Source organism: Epinephelus lanceolatus, chromosome 1, assembly GCF_041903045.1.
Source record: "Epinephelus lanceolatus isolate andai-2023 chromosome 1, ASM4190304v1, whole genome shotgun sequence".
NCBI classification, from domain to species: Eukaryota; Metazoa; Chordata; class Actinopteri; order Perciformes; family Serranidae; genus Epinephelus; species Epinephelus lanceolatus.
In genome coordinates, this window is record NC_135734.1 from 37,960,260 (window position 1) to 37,984,181 (window position 23,922).

Below are 23,922 nucleotides of genomic sequence, written 5' to 3' on the forward strand. Positions count from 1 at the left end.
TGATAGGTTATAGATTACTAGTACCCCTGATAAACATGTAATAAGTGATGTAAGTATTTTGATAACTTCATCAAAGTAATATAACTTATGACATTTGATTACTTTCCTAACAAATGTATTAAACTGTATTAAACAACTGTTTAGACAAAAGCTGCAAAGTAACAATGGATATTGAGCTCTGCATATAAACTTTTTAACTTTAAATAATGTATCCAGATGTGACCCCTTTGTAATCACCAATATTTTAATTTTTAGCTTACACATTTTATTTTCTCAGTAACAGTAACTGATTACTATGTCATTTATTTTGTGATTTAATTACATGTAACAGGTTACTCTCCAACACTGTATCCTCAGTGCTGTTTCGTTACATAACATTATTAATTATACACGCAAATCGAGCATCTCCTGCGAGTGTGTCCGAGGAGACTCCATAAGAGCTGGTGCTGTTGTCCGATAATGGATCTAACGTTAATCATCGGAGCGGCCATTAACACCAAGTTTGAAATGAACCGTTAATGTCACGTGACATTTTAGAACGGGACAGTTGTTGCACGCGCCCGCACACCAATAGTAAAACCGTTAAGGTGAGTAACTACCTGACCGTTGTTTAACGACATAATGTCGTGACAACCTTAAATGTTTTTGCTTGGTAGTTATTTCGACATGTTTCGTAGGAAATAATTAAGGTAGGTCATATTACTAACTAGCAAAATAACGTAAGCTAACGTCAAGTGACGCCGGTTAACTTGTTAGCAAAACTGAATTGCTAGGAGAGAGCTAACGTTAACGTTTATTAGCTTAACGTTAGTTAACCTATCCTAAATAATGGTTAATATCATATTATTGGGTGAAATTAAATAATATGAACACTGTCAGACATTTAAGTTACGTCTCATAGTTTATTCCGACAAAATGTCTCGCTGTTGATAAAAGTCTAATTTAGCCGTTAACCGTTAAGTGTCAGTTACACGCAGCTACTTTACGTTTGATAGCCTAATAGAAGCTGTATCTGTGTGGTCATTTCAGGATGGACAGAGACCGAGGCTTTAACTTCAAACTGTTGGTACCTCCCCGGGTGAATAACATGAATACCGCACAGGTATCTGCTGTTCGACCTCAGGAAGTCGTTGAAAAAAGTGGTGATTTCACCAATACTTCGCAGCAGGTAATTTAATTAACCACCAGTAAATATTAATGAATAAAATCAAGGCACTTAGATGCTAACTTAGTACTGGCACATTCCTTCAGTACAATATCAAGCCAACTGTTTATTTATTTACTTAACTAGCAGTGGAAGTCATTAATATACAGTATGTACACTTGTTTCCCTTGTTCTAGGCTGAAAGGATTAATTAATGATTGCTGTCATGTAAGAGGTAATAATCATTAACATAATTGTTTTCCCATAGGTTTGCAGTAAATATTTTGAGAAAGAGCAGAGCATGCCATTACCCAAGACAAATGTGGTGACACTAACCAAACCAACCAGACAAGGTATGTTTTATTAAACAGCACGGGCTATATCCACCTTATTAGTAAATAGTGATCAACTTCCGTTTTTTTTTTAGTTAGTTAGTCTGTGTATTTTGTAGAGATAACTGTGCCCACGTTTCTGTTATAACGGAAATTTATTCCCTCTAAACGCGAATAAATCGCACGTCAATCATAAACTATGAACCAAAAAAGCACAATCTATCCCGAGTGAGACAAACTGCTTGATCCCGTCTCCAGTGTACCAGCAGAGAACCTGCAGAACCGAATCAGTGAAAAAACACACCGGGCTACACAGCCTCTCTACCTGAGCAGCTGAAGCTGCGGCTCGCACCCTCGACACACAGACACACAGACGGTGCTTCTGCATGCCAGCCACACGTGTGCGCAACTGTGAGAAATAAATATGTGAGGTGTACGCTGCTTTTCTATCTTTTTTTCCTTTTCTTTCTTTCTTTCTCTCTGTCAGCGACATACACTCCTAACACAGGACGGGTTGTTTTAATTGACTGAGTTGATCATTAAGCCATAGTGATGCGCAGATCGGCTCTGATAGCACCTGAATCAGCATGTACGCAATAACCATCCAGCCATTACAACATGATTGAGCTAGCAAAGCAGTTTTGTGTTGCTATGTGTGGTATTTATTCAGTTTTGGGAAATCACGATGTCTAGAAAGCATCAGAGGCTGCAGCTGACAGGGAGAGCTAACGTTAACACTAGCAGCAAAGCTAACATCAGGATCGTCATCCGTTAAAAGCCTCCCGTTGTCGGATACGACATGAAACTACTCCAGTTAGCTCAATCATGTTGTAACTAAGACATCCGCTGGAGAAAATATTTTTTTCACGGGCCACTTTGTGAGTTTAGTGAGTTATTACAGACACGGCTAACGGCTAACAGCTAACGGTTAGCCCAGCTAATCTACGATAACCATGTTATTAATTACACACAAAGAAAATACTAATGTTTGTTCAGTCATTGTGTTTATAGACTTTACAAACATCAAATTAGTCTAAACGGTGATATAGTGACGTGAAAAATGTGATATATACATATATATAGCTAAACTCAGCAAGGTAAACAACAAGGCGATTCCCATTTACACAGTGGTAAGAGTGCTGGACCGGAAGTGTCGCACAAAAAAACGGAAGCTGGCTGCGTTCTGTTTTGCCTCCGTTTTTCCGTGAAAAATAAGGTGGATACACTGCTCAAAATAATTAAGGGAATATTTAAGGGTCACAGTATAACACCGGGTCAGTGAAACTTCAAGGATATCAATCTGTCCACTTAGAAGGCAAAAGTGATTGTGAATCAGTTTCACCTGCTTTGGGGCAAATGAAAGTGACAACAGGTGCAATGGAGAGGCAAAAGCAAGACAACCCCCAAAAACTGAATGGTTTTACATGTGGTGGCCACAGACAGTTGCTCTCTCCTTATCTTTCCTGGCTGATTCTTCTCTAGTTTTGTGTTCTGCGAGTGTCCTTGTCACTACTGGTGGCATGAGGTGGTACCTGCAGCCTAATCAGGGTGCACAGGTAGTCCAGCTCCTCCAGGATGGCACATCTATACGTGTAGTCACAAGAAGGTGGTCTCAAGAGCATGGAGGAGATACCAGGAGACTGACCATTACCAGAGGAGAGCTGGACAGGGCCGTAGAAGGGCATCAACCCAGCAGCAGGACCAGTATCTGCTCCTTTATGAGAGGAGGAACAGGAGGAGCACTGTCAGAGCCCTACAAAATGACCTCCAGCAGGCTACTGGTGTGCATGTCTCTGACCAAACTGTCAGAAACAGACTCCATGAGGGTGACATGAGTGCCCGACATCCTCTAGTGGGACCTGTGCTCACAGCCCAGCACCATGCAGCTCGACTGGCATTCGCCAGAGAACAGCAGAATTAGCGGGTCTGCCACTAGCGCCCCGTTCTCTCCACAGATGAGAGCAGGTTCACACTGAGCACATGTGACAGGTGTGAAGAGTCTGGAGACGCCGTGGTGAACAACGCTGCCTGTAACATCATTCAGCATGACTGGCCTCATGTGGCCAGAGTGTGTAGGCAGTTCCTGGGTGACGAAGGCTAGATGACTGGCATGCCCAGACATTGTCAGGAGTGCATACAGACCAAGGGGGCCATACACAATACTGAGTCACATTATGAGTTGCTGTGATAAAATTCATGCAAGTTGGATCAGCCTGTGATTTCAATTTTTTACTTTGATTTTCGATGTGATTTTGAATCCAGCTCTCATTTCCATCCACCTTTGTTACATCATTTTGTTCTCAACAAATAATGCAATGAATCAGTTACAATTTTCAACTTGAATAATTCCTTCATCAAGATCTGATGATTTAAGTGTTCCCTGCATTTTTTTGAGCAGTGTATTTTCAGGATAAAGAGTTGACAAGTATAATAAACCTTATAATGAATGAATTATTGTCTCTCCCCAAGACAATACCAAGGTGAAAGTCGTGCCACCAATGGAAAAAGGCAAGGTAATATTTTCATTGTACTAATGTGTGAAGCATGAATAGGATAGACTTGGCCTTTGCAACGTGTTTATTCAAAAGTGTCATTTTATTTCCCATGATTGTTCTTATTCCCAGAGTAATTGCAATCCTGGACAGCTTTATTCTGCGCTGTTTGATGAAGTGGACAAAATTAAGCGCTGGAAGGTCAAGGTAGACTCCGACACTGTGCAAAAGGAAAGGAAACTCCAAGACAACAAAAGAACAATTGAAACTCAGCGCAAAGTCATTCAGGAACTGCAGGTGTGTGCCTTAGTTTTCTCAGTCTTTCTCTCACTCTAACCACATATTCTTTTCTTTTTATAATCGAGGTATTATATATATGAGAGGAGTAGTATACTTAACACTTGATGTTGCTGTGTCTTATTGTGTGTGTGTGTTATGTCTTTACAGTTTGGACATGAAAGTCTCAGCGTAAAACTGGAGGAACAGATCAGTGAAAATGAGGATTTGAGGAAGAAGTACGGGCTGTGTTTGGTTTAGATAAACATCAATGTAATTTTTAAATCTTAATGTTTTGTCTGTATACATTTTTTTTACTAATTTCAAATTCTAAATTTTGAATACAGAAACTGCGCAACAAGGAACTTGTGTAATGTACTGAAAGATACTCTGCAACACTCAGCTGAGAGAGTGCATCTATGTAAGTAAATCACACTTTATATTTTTCTGCCAGGATATGGGTCTTAACCAGCCATATTAGTAAGAGGTTGAGTATAATGACACATTGCTGCATATTTTATAACATATCTTTACATTCTCTAGTTGAATCTGAAAGAGAAGAAACACATGGTTTCTTTATGGAAAACAGTCGAAGTATTCAGGTAAAATACCTCCAAATCTATATCTTTTTTTCCTTTTTAAATAATAATGTGTGGCACAGAAGTCAGTAAAACAGCAGGACAGAAGGTTTGATAGTGAATTGACATGTGATTTTTTTTCTGTAGAAACTGATAGAAGCATTTGAAACCCTTCGCATTCAAGCAGAAGCTGATCAGCTAGAGATGCGGAAAGGTTTGGGTTTCTTTTACCGTAACTTTAGGCTTTTCACCACAGTAACTCTAAATATTAAGAGAAATTTTAATCAGTCAGAAATAACTTAAACATCTACTGTGACATACGATGAATTAACAAGCAAGACAACATGTCCTCCAACAAGAAAAATGTACCATTTTATCTTCTTCCAGCCAAAGAGGCATTGCTGCAATTTGAAGATCTCAAAGAGAAATATCATCAAGGATATAATATGAAGCAGAAAGAAGTAAGTAAAATAAAATGGCCTTCAAATCACTTTATTTGGTAACTTTTGAAACAGGCAGTTTAAGGATTAACACTCATATTCACAGGTTGCAGAACTTCAAACGAAAATTAAGGATAAGGAAAACGAGCTACAAGCACTCCTGCTTGACCTCCATGAAACCCAGGAGCGCTGCAAACAACTTCAGGATGCAACAAGTAAGATCATTATGCACGTATGCCCCCTCACACACACACACACACACACACACATTATCATTGACTAACTAATTGGCACTACTTACATTATTGTGGTGTATTTATTATGCATACAGTCCATCTGATGCTCCTTTTGTGTTTCGCTGTTCATCACGACCTCAAATGCAACTGTAGCCAGTATTTCACTATCACTATCCTCATTCATATTTTAAGAAGGAGCAAATTATATTCAGTCACAAAATAAGCCTGAAAAGCCTGAAATTGAACTGAAGTACAGAGAGTTGTTGCATAGAGATGATACACTGTCTCATCTAGTTGCATTGGTGTGAACCAGCAGGTCTTTAAAACGTTGCAGAACGGCGCATTGCAAATAGTTGCACATTTCAACTCACCTCGTCGTGAATGTTTGGTCTGAACTGGGCATTACATTGCAGCTTTGACTGCAACATCAACAACTAAAATACTTGAACTATTACTAAAGTTAAAATAGTTGTTATTTCTTGTGTGTGAAATGTGTCAGTATTTTGCAATAGCTGCTTATGGAAAAGTAAACCTTGCTCTAAAATTATAGCACATTTTGTAGTATTAGTACACTTTGTCATTTGAAGGGACACTAAAGAAGGAGACCAAGAATTATATCATTAAATATTTACTAACTTTTCAGGTGAACAGAATGAACTTCTCAAAAGCTCAAAAACCGCTCAGGAATCCCTTCTTCAAAAACTGCAAACCACAGAGCAGCGCTGTAAAGAAACTGAGGTGAGTGTGTTGAGATTCTTGTCATTTTCAGTGAAACTGGGCTCTGCCATACATTGTCTGCTTTGATTAGAAATGTCTCTACCCCTCAGAAAAATCGTGAAGCTATTGCTGCAATGCTGGAACAAAGTAAAGAAGAATATGCAGAGATGATTCGAAACAAAGACTTACGCCTGCAGGAGCTCAGCAGAGTTAAAAATCAACAAGCAGAGAAGCTGGAGCAGATTCAGACAACCATTTGGGAGCTAGAGGATTCACTAGCCGTAGAAATACAGAGGTATAATTAGCTGCTGAAAATTCAGAGCATTTTCCTGACCAAATACAAAATTTTCCTCATGTCGTTATGTTCCTGTCATGACCCATTTTCAAGGGCCAAGGAGCTTGAGGATAAACTCGAGGCGAACAACAAGGAACTTGAAAGGAGAAACACACTTTTGGGTAAGCCTCACTGAGTGAAGTATGTAGATGTTTTTATTTCATGCTCTCCCAAGCTGAGGGAAAATGTTTCACTCAACAGGAGAGAGCATGGAGCAGAGTGCAAAGAGGGATGGGCAGATCAAAATCCTTGAAGATGAATTGGTAGGGCGTGTTTTAATTTTCTAGAATGTATTCTTTGCTTCCCAACCATTCATTGAAGTCTGAATGTGACAGAAGAGAACTTGAAGATGCTCACAGTATGCCATTGTTGCTCTCAGGACAAAAAATCTCAGTCCACTGAGTCCATGAAGGTTAAGATAGACGTCACTGAAGTCAGAGTGGAGGAACTCACAGCTGAGCTTTCAAGGAAAACTGAAGAAGCCCAGCTATTTAAGGTGATATAAGTAGATACTTCATCTTAGAAGGACAAAGGATATTCCATAGTCAAGTACAGATACCTGGAAATTCATGCCCTACATAACATTTTTTGTTGATACAGGATGAAGCAGAGGCTGCCTTTGTGGAAACTGACCGACTGAAAAAGGCTTGTGAAGCTGCTGAAAAGGCACAAGAAGATTTAAAGGAGAAGTCCACAGTGATCGAGGTTTTTACATGCATTTTCTTGTTGCACTCATCATCTCTTACCCGCAGTGGAGATCTTTTTTAGCAAATAAAAATATTCACTAAGAAGATTGACTGTTGAATTAAGCTCAGTACATAGCTTCACCACACTGTGTTTTTGTATTATGCCCTCAGATCAGAGTGCAGCAGCTGGAGGGTCAACTGTCTACTGAAGTGAAGAAAAATGAAGAAAACACCCTTCAGATGGAGCAACTGAGAAAAGACATCTCACAGCATAAGTGAGTCCTTAATAGCCCATTATTCCATAATATTAGCACATAGAATATCATATTAAACTGTCGTTATCGTATCGTAATCTAGTCTAATGTTTAATTTATGTCATTTTTAAGAGTACAGTACAAAGAGCTATTATCCAACTTTAATGAGCTGCAGTCTGAGAAGACAGCCATTCAGCAGCAGTTTGAGAGCGGATCCTCCAATATAAAAGCCATTGAGGCAAATATGAAGGTCTGAATTATCCAACCAAATGTGATAGACCATTTTTGTGTGTACATTATCTGTTTGCGTTAGATGTCAGTTTTGTTTTTAATTACTATCATTCTGAGTGTGTCCTGACTGATCAGGTGAGTGAGGAGAAGGCTGTGAAGCTCTCAAGAGAAATTCAAAGACTGGAAGAAGAAAACCTCAGTTTACGGTTAGTTTGCACTTAAATGATCTAAAGAGATTTGATAGTGTGTAGTTTTTTTTTTTGTTTTTTTTTTTTTTTCAGATTTATATTTTTATATTTTCTATAAATAGAGAGGAAGTAAACACCATTAAAAGCAAAACCCAGGGGAAATATCAGGAAACTGAGACTCTGCAGAAGAAAATTGAAGGAACTGTAAGTATGCCAACCAAACAAGTTATCAATAAAAACTTAGGGCCATATAAAAATGCTTGTGCTAAAAGTATCAAATGATGATGTCTTTGTGATTGTTGTCTTAGTGTAAAGAGCTGCAGGAGAAAATTACAGAAAAAGAAAACCGGATCAAATCCATGGAAACAAAGGTGTTTGAAAATCTGAACATGTGTAATACTGTTACTATTGATTTTTTTTCTGCAAATAACAAGGAAATTGTTTGTTTTTTAGCTGTGCAACCTCAGGAAGAAATTTGAAGTAAAACTTAAAGCCCAGGAGGAATACCTGAAAGAGGTTTGTGATGACTGTCAAACTAAAGATTTACAGCACGTCGGATGACAAACAGCTAACAGCTGAATTGTGTATTTTCAGAATAAAATGCTTAAGAAACAAATGGCAAAGGGGACTGCAAAATCCAGTCAACTTGAAACTGTGGTATGGCAGTGTTTTATATTTATCTGTCAGTTTTTAATATTGTTACAATTCATTTAGATTAATTAGTAGACCTATGTACCTGATGGTTGTTTTGTCTTTAGATCCACAGTCTTCAGGAGGAGTTACAGAACCTTGAAAGACTGAATGAAGAAGACCATCAGAAATTGATTCAGGATCTTGAGTCCAAATCAACCTTTGCAGCAGAGCTTGAGAATGAGGTTTATTATGTAACGTTATGTTGTTTCCCACATTTTTAGGTGCTCAGGATAAACAAATGAAAACAAAAGCACCTGTTTTCCAGGTACAGACGCTCAGATCAACAGCAGCGGAGGCCATCAAGAACAAGGAGGACACAGAACTCAAGTGTCAACATAAGATAGCAGATATGGTGGCACTGATGGAGAAACATAAGGTAAGGTCATCATAAAGCATATGTTTTACTGTCTAGAAATGATTTTGTGCAGCATCACTGTCAATTTAAAGACATGTTGCACTGGAGAGGATTTGACGTGTTTTCACTAGAGCCAGTATGACCGGATGGTTGAAGAAAAGGACGCAGAGCTTGATGAGTTCAAGAAGAAAGAGATGGAGGCTGTTGCCAATAGGAAATCACTGGTATGATGCTGAAAAGTGCTGAAAAATTATGTTTATTGATACATGATGAAACGATTAGATAATGAATAAATGATATCTTAACATTGTTGAAACTAAATTCTTAAAATCAGGAGTTGGCTCTCACCAAGCAGAAGACAGATAATGATCAGCTGAAGCAACAGCTGAAGACAGAACTGGTAAAGAAGGTATGTCCTAGTTTGAATCAGGTGCAGTGTATTTTTGGCTTTTTAATAAGTTGTACTTGAGGCAGTTTATTATTTGAGAAACACTTTTTATTGCGGTTAGGATAACATGCAGAAGGAGCTGACTGAGCTGAAGAAAGAAATGCCATCAGTGAAATTCACTCAGCTCACAGAAGCAAGAAACAACCAGGTACAAACCTCCACATGAGCAAATAGGCTACCACTGACGACATGGTTTGTTGGACACGTGCTTAACCAAGATTTAATCTTTCAAATTCTAGTCACCCGCCTCAAACGAGAACCAAGGGAGATTTTCAGAGACTCCAAAAGAGAGGTCATCGAAGAGACACATATTTCACTTTTCCAAGACCATGACAGTGTCCTCCCATAGCAAAGATGATGGAAGTGCTGCAGTTATGAAGAAAGCTGTGAGTTTAATCTACTTACATGTTTTTTTTAAGAGATTGAGAAAATTGTTTTATTTCAGGCATTTTCACAACTGTTGAGGCTAGAAATCCAATCAAGTTGTCTTAAAGGTGGAATCTGTGATTCTGTTGAAGGATTGTTAATATTTGAATTTAACACTCAAAATCGTACACCTCACCCCAGAAGCTTCGTTTTACAGTTTCTCTCACTCCCACTGTCTTTCTCCTTATACATCTATGGCCTTTCCCCTATCCTGTGTATGAGCATTAACGCCCCCTACTGTTGATTGGCTGAAATAGTGTGTGCTGTTGGTTCTCTGCCACTTTGTTTCCTGTTTACAGAGCCAGGGACATGTTTTTTAAGTGCACATACAGAATGAACAGTAGGGCGTGAGGAGATATTTACTAAGTATTGGCAAAAAGTGTATTGGATTAGAATCTCTGACTGCACCTCTAACTTATTTTGCATTCTTGCATAATTATTACTGGAATTTGAATGCGTTTTCATGTTGAAGACAGGTCTAGTGAAAATACTGTGTACACTGTGTATTAACCCACCTGTTAGTCCCACTGAGTCCATCAGGGACACCAATTTATAATCTTTCAACAGCCCTTTTAGTCCAGACATACTGTCCATTTTTCACCTTAATTGTGAGTGGAAGGTGTTTCACTGTGCATGCAAAGGTTGTGTATTTTTATGTGCATACATTTGTAGTAGAAATGTCATTCTCGGTATTTGCACTCCAACCGTTTTAAAAGGTCACTTGTACCAATCTCAATCCAACTCCTAAATTATGCTGCTTGAGGTAGTAGGATTGTGAAATAGCTCCATGGTGTTTCCTATGTTTCTATGGGACATGTGCAATATGTTTGGGCGTGGGGGGGTATGTGTTATCTGATGTTATTTATAGCCTACTGTACCGCACTGGGGAGGGGGTATGTGTTATTTGTTGTTATGTTTACTGTACTGTTTATCGATGTTTTTATTGTATGCAGCGCATATGAGTCCAAGACAAATTTCCCTATGGGACAATAAAGTATATCGTATGGTATCGTATGTCAGTGGTTCCTTACTGGTCCAGCCACGGGATCCAGATTTTTCCGTAGTCATTAGTTTAAAGTCCACACAGTGTAATACAATCAGCGTCATACTTGTGTATGCACTTCGAAACTGCACTTCGTAATAAAAGCTCTGTGCCAAAAATTCACTGTACTTCAAAACAGTGGGGTTTTTTTTACAAACTTGACATGTTAGCGAGTCATTTGTGGTCCATTCAGAATGGACCTGACTATTACTGAATGATAGTGCCAAGACTTAAATTTAACTGTGATAATATTTTATTTTTTCTGTGGTTAAGGAGGATGGAGAATGGATTCAGGACACTGAATCTATCACAACATCACATGGAACAACAGCAAAGACCAATGTAAATAACACTTTAATCTATTTATAGAGTAAATGTTGATTGGCTTTGATGATAAGCACAAGAGTTTGAGTCAAGGTAATTGTCTGCTACTGTAAAATTCATAATAACTCAGACTGACATTTACTTTGTATCTTAGGAAATTCACAATGAAGAACTGAAAACCCCAAGACATGTCACAAACAGGGTTGGCAGAACCTCACAGATCAAAGTAATATACAGTATCATCTTGACATTTTCTGAATTAAATAAAAATATTAATGACTTCTGCTGACATTTACTCTTTGAATTCCCTCACAGTCCTACAGAATAAGGACACCTCCTGCTGCTGAAAAGGCAGCGCAGTGGAAGAAGAGCACAATAGAGCTTGACCCCAAGTCTGACAGCTCTGATCAAAATGATCTCTTGGTGAGTTTGTTTATCGGTTGATACTTTATGTGTCAGAAGAACACAGTATCAGATAAGATTGCCAAGAGCTGATTTGGCCTTCTGTTTCTCTTTTTGTCAGACCTTTGCAAGTACGCCGGCACCTAATTTTTCCACTTCACACTACAAACTCAACATCTACAAAAAGGTAACATGCTATCTGAAAAAATATATGTGTGCATTGTATACATGGTCAAAGAAGATATAATACTTGGTCATTTTTATTTAAAAAAAAAAAATTGGATTGAATTTTGTTTTTAGATCAAGAGCCCTGTCACTCATAAATCACCAGGGAACTCCTTAAAGTTAGCTGCAGTGAAAAGGATGAGAGATGCTGGTTGGACTGCTGTTACCGGCTGTGACAAAAAAAAGAAGACTACCAGTGAGAAAATATTTGGATAAGTAGAGCTGTTACGGGTCAGGTCACATAAACCGTAATCGTAATAGTATTATTGATGTTCAGGTATTTAAATTCCAGTTTTCTTCTCATGCACATGTAGCACTGTTAGTGAACAAATGGACAGTATGCATAAAAACAGGCTAATTTTATTTCTTGACATGCAAAGAAGGAATCATTATGAATCAGTTAAACAGTATTGTTGACAACAGAATGATTTAGGTGTTCATATTCTTTGTTCACAGACATGTAGCACTGTTAGGGATCAGTCAGACAGTATTTACAGTAATAACAGGCCATTTTTTCTTCACATGCATAGAAACAATTGATGTGGATCAGTTCGACAGTATTGTTGACAACAGATTGATTTAGCTGTTCAAATTCTTACTTTCTTCACAGACATATATAGCAATGTTAGAGATAAATTTGACAGTATTTACAGTAATAACAGGCCTTTTTTTTCTTAAAATGCAAAGAAAAAATCGTTACGCATCAGATTATCAGTATTTTTAACAACAGACTGATTTAGGTGTTCATTTTCCTACATTTTAGCACGTTGGTCTTGGGTTTGGATGTTCAAGGTTTTAAGTTACTGTAGAGTCACGCTCTATGCTTTCAGGTGCTTTGAAAGTATTCAGTTTGTTGTAGCACAGTTGTGTTGAATAATTCATCTTTAGTGGTGTTCGCATGAAATTTCATTCATTCTGCACAAGTGTATGTTGTTGGTGTGGGGAAACTGTAGTTCTGTATTCCAGTCTTAATATATTTAATATATTTATGTATCCTGGTATCAACAGCGATGTAAGTAAACCTAATGTTTAAATGGATCAGCATTGTCCTTGTTTGAATGTTCTGCCCATCATAATACTCCCTTCCTCCTTGCCATCAGCCTCACATCAAGAAGTTAAATTTCACAGGGGTGAAATTTCAGTCTTGGAATTGTATGAATGAGTGGATAAGGAAAATTGATTTAGTCCATCCTGTCAAGTACCAAAGGTGACATCTCAGACTGCAGGAACTCTCTTCTTAATGAAGGAACTCAAGGCGGAATTGAGATTGGTCTGGTGGGTCTGGCGGCACGTTGTCGTATATTGGATGGCCGTCATAAAGTCCTCCAGAAATTACGAGTGTGTCATCGTCTGCCTCAAACGTATCTGCTGAAAATTAAAAAGGGATTTTTTGACTGCTAATAACAGACATAATAGTTTGTATTAATTGTGTGATAAAGTGGGAGTCCTTACCCGTGTCATCAGTGTTGTGAAGAGGTTGATGGAAGTACTGGATTTTGTGTTTGCATCTGTGAAACATGAACCCAACCAGTGCCAGAGCAAACACTCCAAGTACAACACTAAAGAGAATAGTCATGTTCTTGTCTGACATGTTTAGTCCCAAACCTAATAACACAGGAAAAAGGAACAAATTAAAGTCATTCACATGAGTTAAATATCAACTTACAGTTAAATGTGTAATAAAACTGACGCCTGGTGCTTACCGTCTGTGGTTCTGTACATTGAATCTGAGGTGGTTTTGACAGTGTGAGATGAATTTGCAGTCGTAATGACTGTAGTATCAGGTGTGCTTATGTAACCTGCTGTGGTCTGCATTGTTGGCACTGTCAATGCAGTAGATGTTGGAGTGCCAGCTGTTGTGGTCATCTGTGATGTACTGTTTGTTAGTGGAGTCATGATGGTTGTTGGCTGAGATGTCTGGAGATGGCCTGTGCTCGCAGTCGCAGCTGCTGTAGTCGTGGTGAATGTTCCATTGTCCCGGGTCGTGTTGGTTAAAGGAGTCGTGTTCTCAGTCACGTTTGAGATAACAGTTACATGAACAGTAGAGTTAGATGAAGTTACCGTTGTGTGTGTCAGGTTTAAGCCAGGGGTTGTTATTGTAGGTGTGACAGTCAAATTTGTTTGTGCCGCAACAAAAGAGAGGGCCAGAAGGTAACAAGCCAGTGTGGCAAAGATGGTAGCCATGGCCGTTAAGTCCTGTACTGGGAAACAAAACATAGGCTGAAAAACACTTTAGTAAACAATGTAAAATCTTTGTTTCCCTTATCTTAGTAATATTCAGTTAACATCTAAAGTCCATGCAGTGAAAACAGTATCCTAAGTAGGTCATATGTATTACATTAACAGATCTGCTTCAGGAAGTGGCTTCAGGCACACTCAACGTGACTGTGTGCGCCATAAGAAAACACATAATTACCCCCCCTGTTCTGACCTTTTGTAGTCACCACAATGGAAACATTCCTAATCTCCTTCTCATGTGAAAACTTGACTCAAGTCCAAACCTTGATTAAGAAGTAAATGACAGATCAGACTCACCTTGATTGTTTGTGTCAGTGAAAACAGTGGCTCAGTTCACCTTGCTGGCAGTGCGTCTGCCTCCATGTCACGGCTGACTCTCCACTTCCTATAAACCTGGAACAGCTAGTGTTGATTTGCTGGCATGGTGGCAGGTGAAAGTGGGCAGGTCAGTTCTTTGTAAACTTCCTCTATTGTATGTTGCCAAGGATACAAAGGACACAGTTGTTACAGAGACCAAAGCTCAATCTCTCTCTCTCACTCTCCGTCCCTCCCTTCTCGCTCAGTTTTACAGCCCGGAGAAGAAGCTCAGGGAGCTGTGTTGCCAAAGTATTAACTGCACTGTAAATGTATTTTTCTTGGCTTCACTGTCCTCCATTCTCTCACATACATACCAAGGTCATACACTCACTGAGGTGCTCTGTGCTGAATGTGTATGCTTGTGTACATGTGTTTTCAGTCAACACAGTTGAACTTTGTACAAAATGTTTATTATCAAGTAGAATTTGTGACTAATTTACACAGACTGTTCATAAAGAGTGCACAATTTTCATATAAAAATAACCAGGTGTTAAACAAATACAGTAATGCCATCATACATATTGTGAAATATCAAACCATATTCCAATGTGCCTGTCTCTGTCAGCATTAAATGAAGGACAGTGTTCAGGCAGACAATATGAAGTTATCAGCTGCTATCAGGGAGAACAATTAAATAAAGGGCAATAAAAGTAAAGTTGCAACATCGGTGCTTAACAGGAAACGGGAGCAGCTCTGTGACAGTGGGGAACAACACATCATAACCCATATCAACACAAATGAGCACATACTGGAAATGGAGTTACAGTTATTTGTTTTTGCAGATCATATACATCACATGGATGCAGCATCGCAATAATCACAGCTTGTCATTTATGTCCGTTGAAAAAAAAGGTCTCTCCACGATACAGTATATTGATGTCGCAGCATCACAGCTTGGTGGCTTTTTCAACATCTTTACTCATCACTTCATGGTCTGGGACTGTTGACCTGTCAGCTTCCAGATAAATGTCTGTCGCAGCCTTTTCTGTGACGTCTGATACCTGTGGTGGGTTGAGAACAAACCATTAATTACATATGGCAAAATCGATATAAATCTGTATGTAATAATCCAGTCAGACTCCTACATCTGATTCACTCCTGGAGCTGAAGCAGATCAGGTCACTCTTCTTCACAAACAGATCAGGGTTAAGTTTTTCTTGCTTGCATCCACCTGAAAAGGAATAGATACATACATTCCCAAACAGTAAGCGTTTATGTTTTGTTAAGATTATAATAAGGAACATTAAGACCGTACAAGCACGGACGTGTCTTGCAGTAAAAGTAGTGGTTAGGAAATAATGTCCCACCTGTGATCATGCTCAGCAGCAGACCAGACACGATTGTGACCAGTGTACCCAGGAGAGAGAAGTAGAGGTAGGACAGAGAATACCAGGAGTCTGCCAGAGGCGGCCTCACACTGACACACATAGGAAATAATTTTAGTTGTCATCCTCCTATAAGGCTACATTTGTTATACCAACATGAGGGTTGCAGCTAACAATTATCTTTATAATCGATTAATCTGCCAATTATCCTCTGGATTTCTTGTTTTGTTTTTTTGTCCAACCAGCAGTCCAAAACCCAGAGATATTCAATTTATAGTGATATAAAACAGAAAAGCAGTAAATTATCACATTTGAGAAAGTGAACCAAAAAATATGTGATAATTTTTCTTCATAACAAAATTCTGAAAGAATTGGTAGCTCGTCAAATTAGTCATGGAGTCATTTTCTGTTGTTGACTAATCAATTAATCAACTAATTGTTGCAGCTCAGGTATATATATAGACCTTTTCATTGTTCTTTTGTTGCTAGGGCAACAGCTTTGGTCCTTTTTACTTCCTGTCAGCTACTGCATTAGCAAACATCCTGAAGCCTATTTACACCTGGTATTAACTTGGTTTAGGTGATCCGAGACACATCTCCGTTCACACCTGTGTCTATCATGCTTCTCCAGTTGACCACTTATGTTCAGATTTCGTTACTGCCTTCATGACACTGCAAGGTCAAAGGCCCCCACGCGTTTATTTTTAGTCATTACATTATTCAGTGATTACCTCCACATTCAAGCTGCTGTCAACAGAATTCAACTCATCTCCTTCCAAATGGAAAAACAGTGGACGGTCACACAATATTTAGTCCAACTCATCATAAAATGGGCAAGTTGTAAAGTGTAAGCGCGCTGTCACCAAAACAATCCCCACTTCCTGCACCAATAACGTAGGCCTACACTAAATTGCGAGCGCGGTTGTTTAAAGAAACAGAGTGTTCTTTTTCTACATGAATTAATGAACCATAAAGTTAATCACACATTCATTCCACTCGGCATTGTGCTGCTCCGTCTCCCCAGACAGAGTGCCCAGAGTACGCTGTGCTGCTCTGAGAGTGTGGTGTTCTGAATAACCAAACACTACATTACAGTAGTGAGTATTGCTGAACCCTCCCGTAATCCTTGTTGGAGATTCTTTAGGATGCATTAGCATTTACACTTCAAAATGTGTCTCAGACATCCCCAGTAAGTGGTTTGAGTGATTGGATCACAATGCGTCTTGGTGGTCGTTTACACTTGTATTTAGTGCTGTCTACTTGTGATGGGGTCACACGACATGTTAATACCAGTTATAAACAGACTCTTTCAAGTGTTGTCAAGTGTCTACACATCTACCCTGAGTGTCTTTGGTTCTTCATAGGCCTACACAAAAACCTATTTCTGAAATGTTGTCCAGAAAAGCAGTGAGTGTAGCATATTTGATAAAGTTACATTTTGGGTATAGTAATAAAGCATTACAGCATTCACATGGGAGCATCCCCTCTCTGAGCAGTCTTAGCGTAGTGACAGTAAAATCTGCTCTGACAATGTTTTACTTTTCGTTGAAGCATTGAGTCATTTTTGTACTCGTTTGCCACATTAAAATGCTATTGAGTTTTACAGTGACCACATCACATGCTTGAGTGACAGCAGATGGACCTTCGTTTGCGTGACTCACTCAGGCTGCTCGGTCAGAGTCACCGGACTGGTCCAAGGAGCTGTCGTTGTGAAGTTTTGGTCCTTAATGCTGCACCCCACGGTGCTGAGCGGTAGAGGATTTGTCTTGTCAGCTGTGGGTGGGTAAATCTGGCCTCCAATCCCCACCCACAGAGTCAGCACCAGACCAATGATCATTCCCCCAAGTCCTCCCTGCAAAGTAAATATGACATGCTGCAGTCAAATACTTTGTGTATGTGTCACATTTGTTTTATGAGGCAGATTTCTTTGTGTTGTCAGAGGGTGCAGTTGTGCAGGCGAATGTTCCAGTAAAAAGAACATACTCACTATTGAATTAGATGTGCGGAATAGCATGCCTAAAAGGTAAAGACCAAGAAGAGGCCCGCTGATCATGCCGAATACAGACAGGGCTGCCTGAAAGTAGAAACAGGAGGCTTGTAGTTCTTAATATTCAGCTCTTGGTGGTGCAGTAGAGCAACAAATGGCTGCAGTGGTGTTGGTGTGTGGTTTTTACCTGCAAAACGCCGCCCATCACTGAAGCAACCCCAGCCATTGCAATACACAGGGCACCAAAGAATACACCTGCGACATATTTAAATGTTCTCAGCAGAATTTAGTCATAGTGGTAACTGAGGTCTGATTTTAATAGGAAATTAGTGCTTTTACATATATTTAATTAAAGTTTTGTCATGCTTTTCCACAGTATCTGCACATCTTGAACGTCTTAAAAAGCAGTGAGTTTCAGTTTTAAAAACTAATGTTAGTTTAAAAAAATATCTTTTTATCTGTTTGAAGGCTGTTAGATGTTACACATACAATAAATAAAAATAGGACTGATGTGACAGGGACTGATCTGTCCATTTTTTGTGACATTTCAGTCAGCACCACCAGACTTATAGCAAGTACTGTCACCACTGGTGGCTGCAGTAGGAAGCTTATCATGTCATAACAGGCAAGTGTCAGTTTTAGCAAAACCTTAAATTAATCCTTTAAGTGATAAATCGATGCATCCTTAAATTTATTTATTTATATATCACCATATCCTACTTTCACACTTGGTTGTGAAACAGGTATTAAATTGCGTTCCATGCGGTTTTACAAAGTCACATCAGCTCTGTTTAAAGACTATAACAGTGAACAAGAACACTGTGATCCTGTTTGACAGCTGAATGGAGCCACACCCTTTATCTTATCCTCCCAAAAGAAGTTCACAGGACCTACGTGTTCCAGCCTGTGGAGGTGTTCCCACAGTAAATCTATCTAATGAAACACTGTAGATTATTGTAACCGCAGCTTGTACAACACGCCCTGTGAAGTCTGCTTGTACATACAAACTCTTCCCAAAATATGATTTCATTTCATCCGCTATCAGGATATCTATTTTTTAGCACATTTCTCATCATGTCGTAACTCACACAGTGGAACTGGAAACACTTAAAATGACCTAAGAATAACATGATAATGGTTATCTTGGTGTCTACTGGTATCTTTTGAGCTTCTTTGTGTCATACCGTTTGATGATTACTGCGGTATTTTATGATTTTATTTCATCACGCTGTGTGCAAGTAGTTTTTACACAACTTACTCAGGCCCATGTTCATCCAGGTCACTTGTCTCTCTGTGAGGTTTTTGAACACTGGGAGAATAAAGTCTTCCACAGTGACAGCAACCAGGGCATTAATGCTGGAAGACACCGTGCTGAAAAATATGCAACAGTAAGCTCTTAGTCACTGGACAGAACAGGAAGACTTGAAATGATTGGAATATAGATAAGATAAGTCTCAGGTAGCATGCAGGTGGTAATGTCCTGCATCACGTATTGTAATGACTTGAAATGTAAACAATAAGTTGTTCAGTCGTTGGTGAGACAGTGACATGGATTTTTCCCAGGAAGAAACATAACCCAGGTATGGACAGCTCATTCTTTCCTCACCTTTGCACCTTATCTACAAGATTATTTCCTTATCAACACAGCATTTCTAACTTAAAATGATGCATTTTTCCTTGTTTGCCCCAGGCCTCACCTGAGGGTGCCACTGTATGCAGCAGCCACAAACAAGCCAGGGATTCCTGGGTAGTCTGCCAGAATATCCATCACGAGGTATGGCAGCAGCTGGTTCACAGACACAATCCATTTACCGTTAACAGTGCTGCTTTGTTACACAACAAACAGCATTCCTTCAATGTGTTGAAATGTAAAGAGACAGATACAACTGCAGTTACCTGGTCATGTGTGCCTATATCGCTGTTTGTATATGGGTCACAGTTTTTATAAATGGAGAACATGGTGAGGCCAGAAAACACAGCCAGGCTCACAGTCACCCACAAGCCAACCATGTTCACATACAAAGACCTGAGAAGTGAAAGAAGACTTGTCAGTGCATGAACCTTGGCTCACAGCTTATAATATCCTGTTTGCATTGCATTGCAGGAACGCTCACATCTTGGCATGTCCCAAGGTTTTGCAGGAGATGTAGCGTTGCACCTGGGACTGGTTAATTGCGTAGATGGACACCCACATGATGCTGCCACCAACCACGATAGTCCAGAAAGTGTGACGCTTCAGAGGATCTGGGTCAAAACTGTGACAAAAGTCAACAAGACGTCAAAGAATACTGAATGTAATGTCACGGGCCATCAACAGTACAAACATCTGATTATGTAAGATGACACGTTTGAGGCAGAAAGCAGGTATCACTGATAGTCAGTTTCCTTGATTATTGCATGCAGAACAGTTCCCAGTGAACTTTCTGGGATACTAGAGCAATAGGTACAAGAAACAATTATAGGAAAGTTGATCTATCTGTTATCACAGTTGGTTTAAACAAATTCACAACAAATGCTATCTGACACTGCTTGAGTACGTACTCAAACGCCTCTAGTCTCCCTCCTTGGCGGGCATCCTCCCAAATCTTTGTCAGGCCTCCCTGCAGTACGGCTCCTCTAGCTATAACAGCCACAAAACCTGCCAGCATGATCACCATCTGCAGCACGTCTGTCCAGATTACTGCTTTCAGTCCGCCCTGAAACAAAACCCATGTTGATTCAGCTTATCATTTCCCAGCACTACTTTAAAGTCTTTCCAATTTAGTTCCAGTCGAGGCTTACTGTGATGTTAAAATTATACGTTATCATGAAGAGAACTTGCATCACAAGTAGATCGGACAGTTTTATAGAGTGGTGCACGGATGACATTCTTTGTAGGCTAACCAGGAAGTTAATATCACCCTTGTTCCCTTGTTAAAAATCCAATGGGATTTTTCTATTGGATTTCTGATTATTGCAGGAAATAAAATCTGTGGCAGTCAGAAGTTTATGATACTTGTAAGTTTTGTTCAGTAGGGTAATCTTCACAAAAGAACACCAGTTATATGATTTTTGATGTGTAAATTCAGTAGCCAGAGCTACAGAAACATCTAATGTTGGGCTATAAACTAACTACACAAAGACCACGTGACTTCATCATCACCACCACAACAAGGCTGTAAAGCCATATCTGGTGTGCTCACGTTCCACAGTCTCATTCAGCCACTTGTTGGCAACCACCTTTTTAAGATGCCTACTGTAAAAGCTTCAACATTTACGAGTGGGGCATTTACTCACGTATTTTATGTCGTAGAACAAAACCTGGCAGTCTTACAACTTGTGTTAACCATAGACCTTATGTCGGGTATCTAACCAATAACCCACTGACTTTGAGACAAGGGAACAGGACGATGATGACACCAGAGTATAAAACCACAATGAACCGGACAGCTGTGAGTTTAACATTTATATTATTGTTTGGTACGCAGATCATCACTTCAATACAGTACATAAAAGGTCTTGAAATGCACAATACCAACCAACGTGCAGTAGAGGATGCACACTGCTCCTGTAGCCACCAGCACTCCCCATAGATTAAGTCCTGTGACTGAGTAATGACAAAAAAGCTCCATTATGATTCAGAATAAACCTATTTTAGACATAACATGACAGTTTAAGTTACTTCAAGCCAAGTCTCTGAAATGGTGTGTTTAGCCATTTATTTCAACACGGCACTAGCAGTGAATGTTCCCTTTGTTTAAAACAAAAACACACGTGGTCACCTCTTTTGTTTTAGGTTCAGTCTGTGTTTGACATAAACAAAAGACAGAGAGAAACACAAATATATCCCTTGGCTACTGTCAGTAGTATATAAACTCTGTTATCAGGTCAAATCAACACTAACACAGGTACCTTTGGAAAACAGTCGCATCATAAAGTACTTTTTATTCATAACTGTTCCAAGAAGAGCCCACAGATACACTTACTTTGATTTAGTGCTAGAGCTGGAGCGTAGATGACCAACCCGGTGTACAGGGCCTGAGAAGAGAGCCCACCATTAGTTGATTAGGTGGAAACGCAACAACAAGCATATGATTCATATGTAATTGGTATCAATCAATTTTACATAAAGTCAAAAAGGAAAAAGACAGCTGCTTTTTACTATGCTACATTTACCATGATGATTAGGAATGATTTCCCATTCATCGTGGTTTGGCACTTTTGTTTTTAATTATCTAAATATAACAAGTCATTGAATAATTCTTTTTTATGAAAATTAAGCCATGTTTTATTTACCGTCTGTACAATGTACATTGATGTCCCGATTATCCTGATGAGCCGGTTGAAGCGCAACTCCAGGTACTAGAAATAAAAAGGAAAACCTCCAAAGTCAGACATCATTAAAATGATTTGAAATGACACAGTGATTAACATCCAGCTTAACGAACTATTAAAGGTGTTTTTGGGAAGGAAGTACTTTTATAGCACTTAAATTCTGTGCAGCCTTTGATAGCCATGCACCCCTGATCACTTAAATAAATCAACTGCGTTGCCTACCATGGTTGATGAATCATTAACCACATTAACTTTTAAAGTCTTGTATTTCTGTAGCCTATCAATGAAGCATGCTTGCTGTATTGATCTTTACACCTTAAGTTGTTTGGTGCTGCACGTGTCAGCCCTTATGATCAACCATAACCATTATAATCATTTACAGCAGGGGTGTCAAACTCAGGGCCTGAGGGCCAGAACCGACCTTCCAAAGAGTCCACTGTGACCCACTGGATGGCTTTGCACACCTAATATTGATGCACTTATGTATCCTACTTCATGTTAAATGCTGCTTCAGGGGCTTTTCCACCCTCACCAGATTACAGCTCTTTGAAAAAACAATGAATACCTGTTGTGGTCTTGTTTAAAGATACTGAATATTGTGCAAAATATCGTCAATCAGCAGCTTCAGTACAAAAGAATCTGTATCAGACTTTAATCAGTATTGATGGAACCGTAAAGGCACTGCCAAAACGTTAGATTTAGTCAATAACTTCACCTCCTTCCTCAAATGCTTTCATTGTACTTTGTGGTGGTGATGCAAGCATTACTACACTGTAGTGTAAGGCATGGAGAAATATTCAAATGTAATGACACTGAGTAGAGGACTGAGTGAGTGTGGAAAAATGCATGATGCAAAATGTATTCTTCTTCACACTAAAAAGGGTAGATTTGAAGGTGTTGTTACTTTCAGGTTTTTACACAGTTTTACAGGTCTGGCCCACATTAAATCAAATAGGGCTGTATGTGGTCCATGAACCAAAATGAATTTGACACCCCTGATTTACAGCCTGTGACATTTTCCTCACCTCATAGGCGCTGGTGATTCCCAGTCTGTAGAAAAGCGGGACAAAGATCTCAGCAGTGACGGTAGACATGATGGTATAGGCGAAGGCAAAGATCCAGAAGGCGGCTCCAAACCGGTAGGCCTCAGTCGGTGTGCCAATGACTGTGATGCCAGACATGAAGCTGGCAGTGAGCGACATGGCAACCGGCACAGCTGTCATTTGCCGTCCACCCAGCAAGAATTCAGCGCTGCTGGTCTCCTTACGGCTTCGAATGGCTTGGAAAAGGCCGATGCCGGCTGCCCCCAAAATTGTTGCAGCAAACACAACATAATCCCACACAGAGAAAGTGGCCACAGGGCCACCTGTACCAACCATGGTTAGTTCAGCAGAAGGAGCTGACACTTTTTTCTAAACTGTTGTTAAGAATGCTTAGATCCAGAGGGATTTCTATATTGTGCAACCTTGCTCTTCCCTCTAATTTATTCTTAAATTCTCCTCAACTTTAGTTATACATAAACCAAGAGCCTATATTAACAACAAAGACAGCAAGAAAAATGCAGACCGTCAACTGTGAGGCATATTTAAATCAGCTGCTGTCGTATAAAAAGTTTCTCTTCAAACCTTCAACAAAGAATAGAAAAATCCAGAGAGCCCACTGTTTTAGTCCTCTGTTACTTTCCGCTCGGCCAAGCCAGCTATCAGCTATAAGTTTCCCTCCGACTGATAGGAGAATGAGAAAGTTTAACCAGTGCCACTGCAAATCTCAGAGTGTATGAACCACTCCGATGCTTTCGGCAGACTATAAAGATCAGCTCACGTTAGTTAATAATCCATCAAGGACACACAGCATTGAGGACAGCCATAATTTCAGTGA

General features: G+C 39.5%; 2 protein-coding genes across 4 annotated transcripts; one reads left to right on the forward strand and one right to left on the reverse strand.

Annotated features, from left to right (window-relative positions):
• The first annotated feature begins 1,030 nt into the window (after positions 1-1,030).
• On the forward strand, positions 1,031-12,095 carry sycp1 (synaptonemal complex protein 1). Its single transcript, XM_078166130.1, has 34 exons — positions 1,031-1,102; positions 1,413-1,497; positions 3,946-3,989; positions 4,101-4,265; positions 4,416-4,483; positions 4,592-4,665; positions 4,788-4,846; positions 4,970-5,036; positions 5,210-5,283; positions 5,369-5,477; positions 6,142-6,236; positions 6,326-6,510; positions 6,604-6,671; positions 6,751-6,812; positions 6,929-7,045; positions 7,150-7,254; positions 7,407-7,510; positions 7,622-7,739; positions 7,856-7,926; positions 8,031-8,112; positions 8,217-8,279; positions 8,362-8,424; positions 8,503-8,565; positions 8,667-8,783; positions 8,867-8,977; positions 9,088-9,180; positions 9,291-9,365; positions 9,466-9,552; positions 9,644-9,790; positions 11,146-11,214; positions 11,351-11,422; positions 11,512-11,619; positions 11,720-11,785; positions 11,899-12,095. Exons 1-34 carry the CDS (start codon positions 1,031-1,033, stop codon positions 12,037-12,039), a joined length of 3,099 nt encoding a protein of 1,032 aa, XP_078022256.1. The 3' UTR covers positions 12,040-12,095.
• Positions 12,096-12,167: 72 nt separating this feature from the next.
• On the reverse strand, positions 12,168-23,922 carry slc5a8l (solute carrier family 5 member 8, like). 3 transcript variants are annotated; one of them, XM_078170074.1, is made up of 18 exons: positions 23,070-23,922; positions 22,006-22,071; positions 21,696-21,747; positions 21,249-21,316; positions 20,272-20,426; positions 19,845-19,985; positions 19,627-19,756; positions 19,428-19,516; positions 18,989-19,101; positions 17,918-17,985; positions 17,731-17,817; positions 17,405-17,595; positions 15,726-15,835; positions 15,504-15,589; positions 14,359-15,419; positions 13,527-14,019; positions 13,276-13,428; positions 12,168-13,188 (listed from the first exon to the last, which is right to left on the reverse strand). In XM_078170074.1, exons 1-15 carry the CDS (start codon positions 23,421-23,423, stop codon positions 15,306-15,308), a joined length of 1,824 nt encoding a protein of 607 aa, XP_078026200.1. In that variant the 5' UTR covers positions 23,424-23,922; the 3' UTR covers positions 12,168-13,188; positions 13,276-13,428; positions 13,527-14,019; positions 14,359-15,305. The 3 variants fall into 3 exon arrangements, with proteins under 3 accessions (XP_078026200.1, XP_033482839.1, XP_078026197.1); XM_033626948.2 differs by having other exon boundaries at positions 12,168-13,191; XM_078170071.1 differs by having other exon boundaries at positions 12,168-13,191; positions 13,527-14,024.

Bases quoted from the DNA above. Each gene is read 5' to 3' on its own strand.
- slc5a8l (XM_078170074.1), bottom strand. From the start codon at position 23,423: ATGGTTGGTACAGGTGGCCCTGTGGCCACTTTCTCTGTGTGGGATTAT. The intron at 22,072-23,069 runs GTGAGGAAAATG...TTTTATTTCTAG, and splicing joins GAATCACCAGCGCCTATGAG to TACCTGGAGTTGCGCTTCAA. The intron at 19,757-19,844 runs GTGAGCGTTCCT...TTCACTTCTCAG, and splicing joins ACCTTGGGACATGCCAAGAT to GTCTTTGTATGTGAACATGG.
- sycp1 (XM_078166130.1), top strand. From the start codon at position 1,031: ATGGACAGAGACCGAGGCTTTAACTTCAAACTGTTGGTACCTCCCCGG. The intron at 6,813-6,928 runs GTAGGGCGTGTT...TGTTGCTCTCAG, and splicing joins AAATCCTTGAAGATGAATTG to GACAAAAAATCTCAGTCCAC. The intron at 8,425-8,502 runs GTTTGTGATGAC...GTGTATTTTCAG, and splicing joins AGGAGGAATACCTGAAAGAG to AATAAAATGCTTAAGAAACA.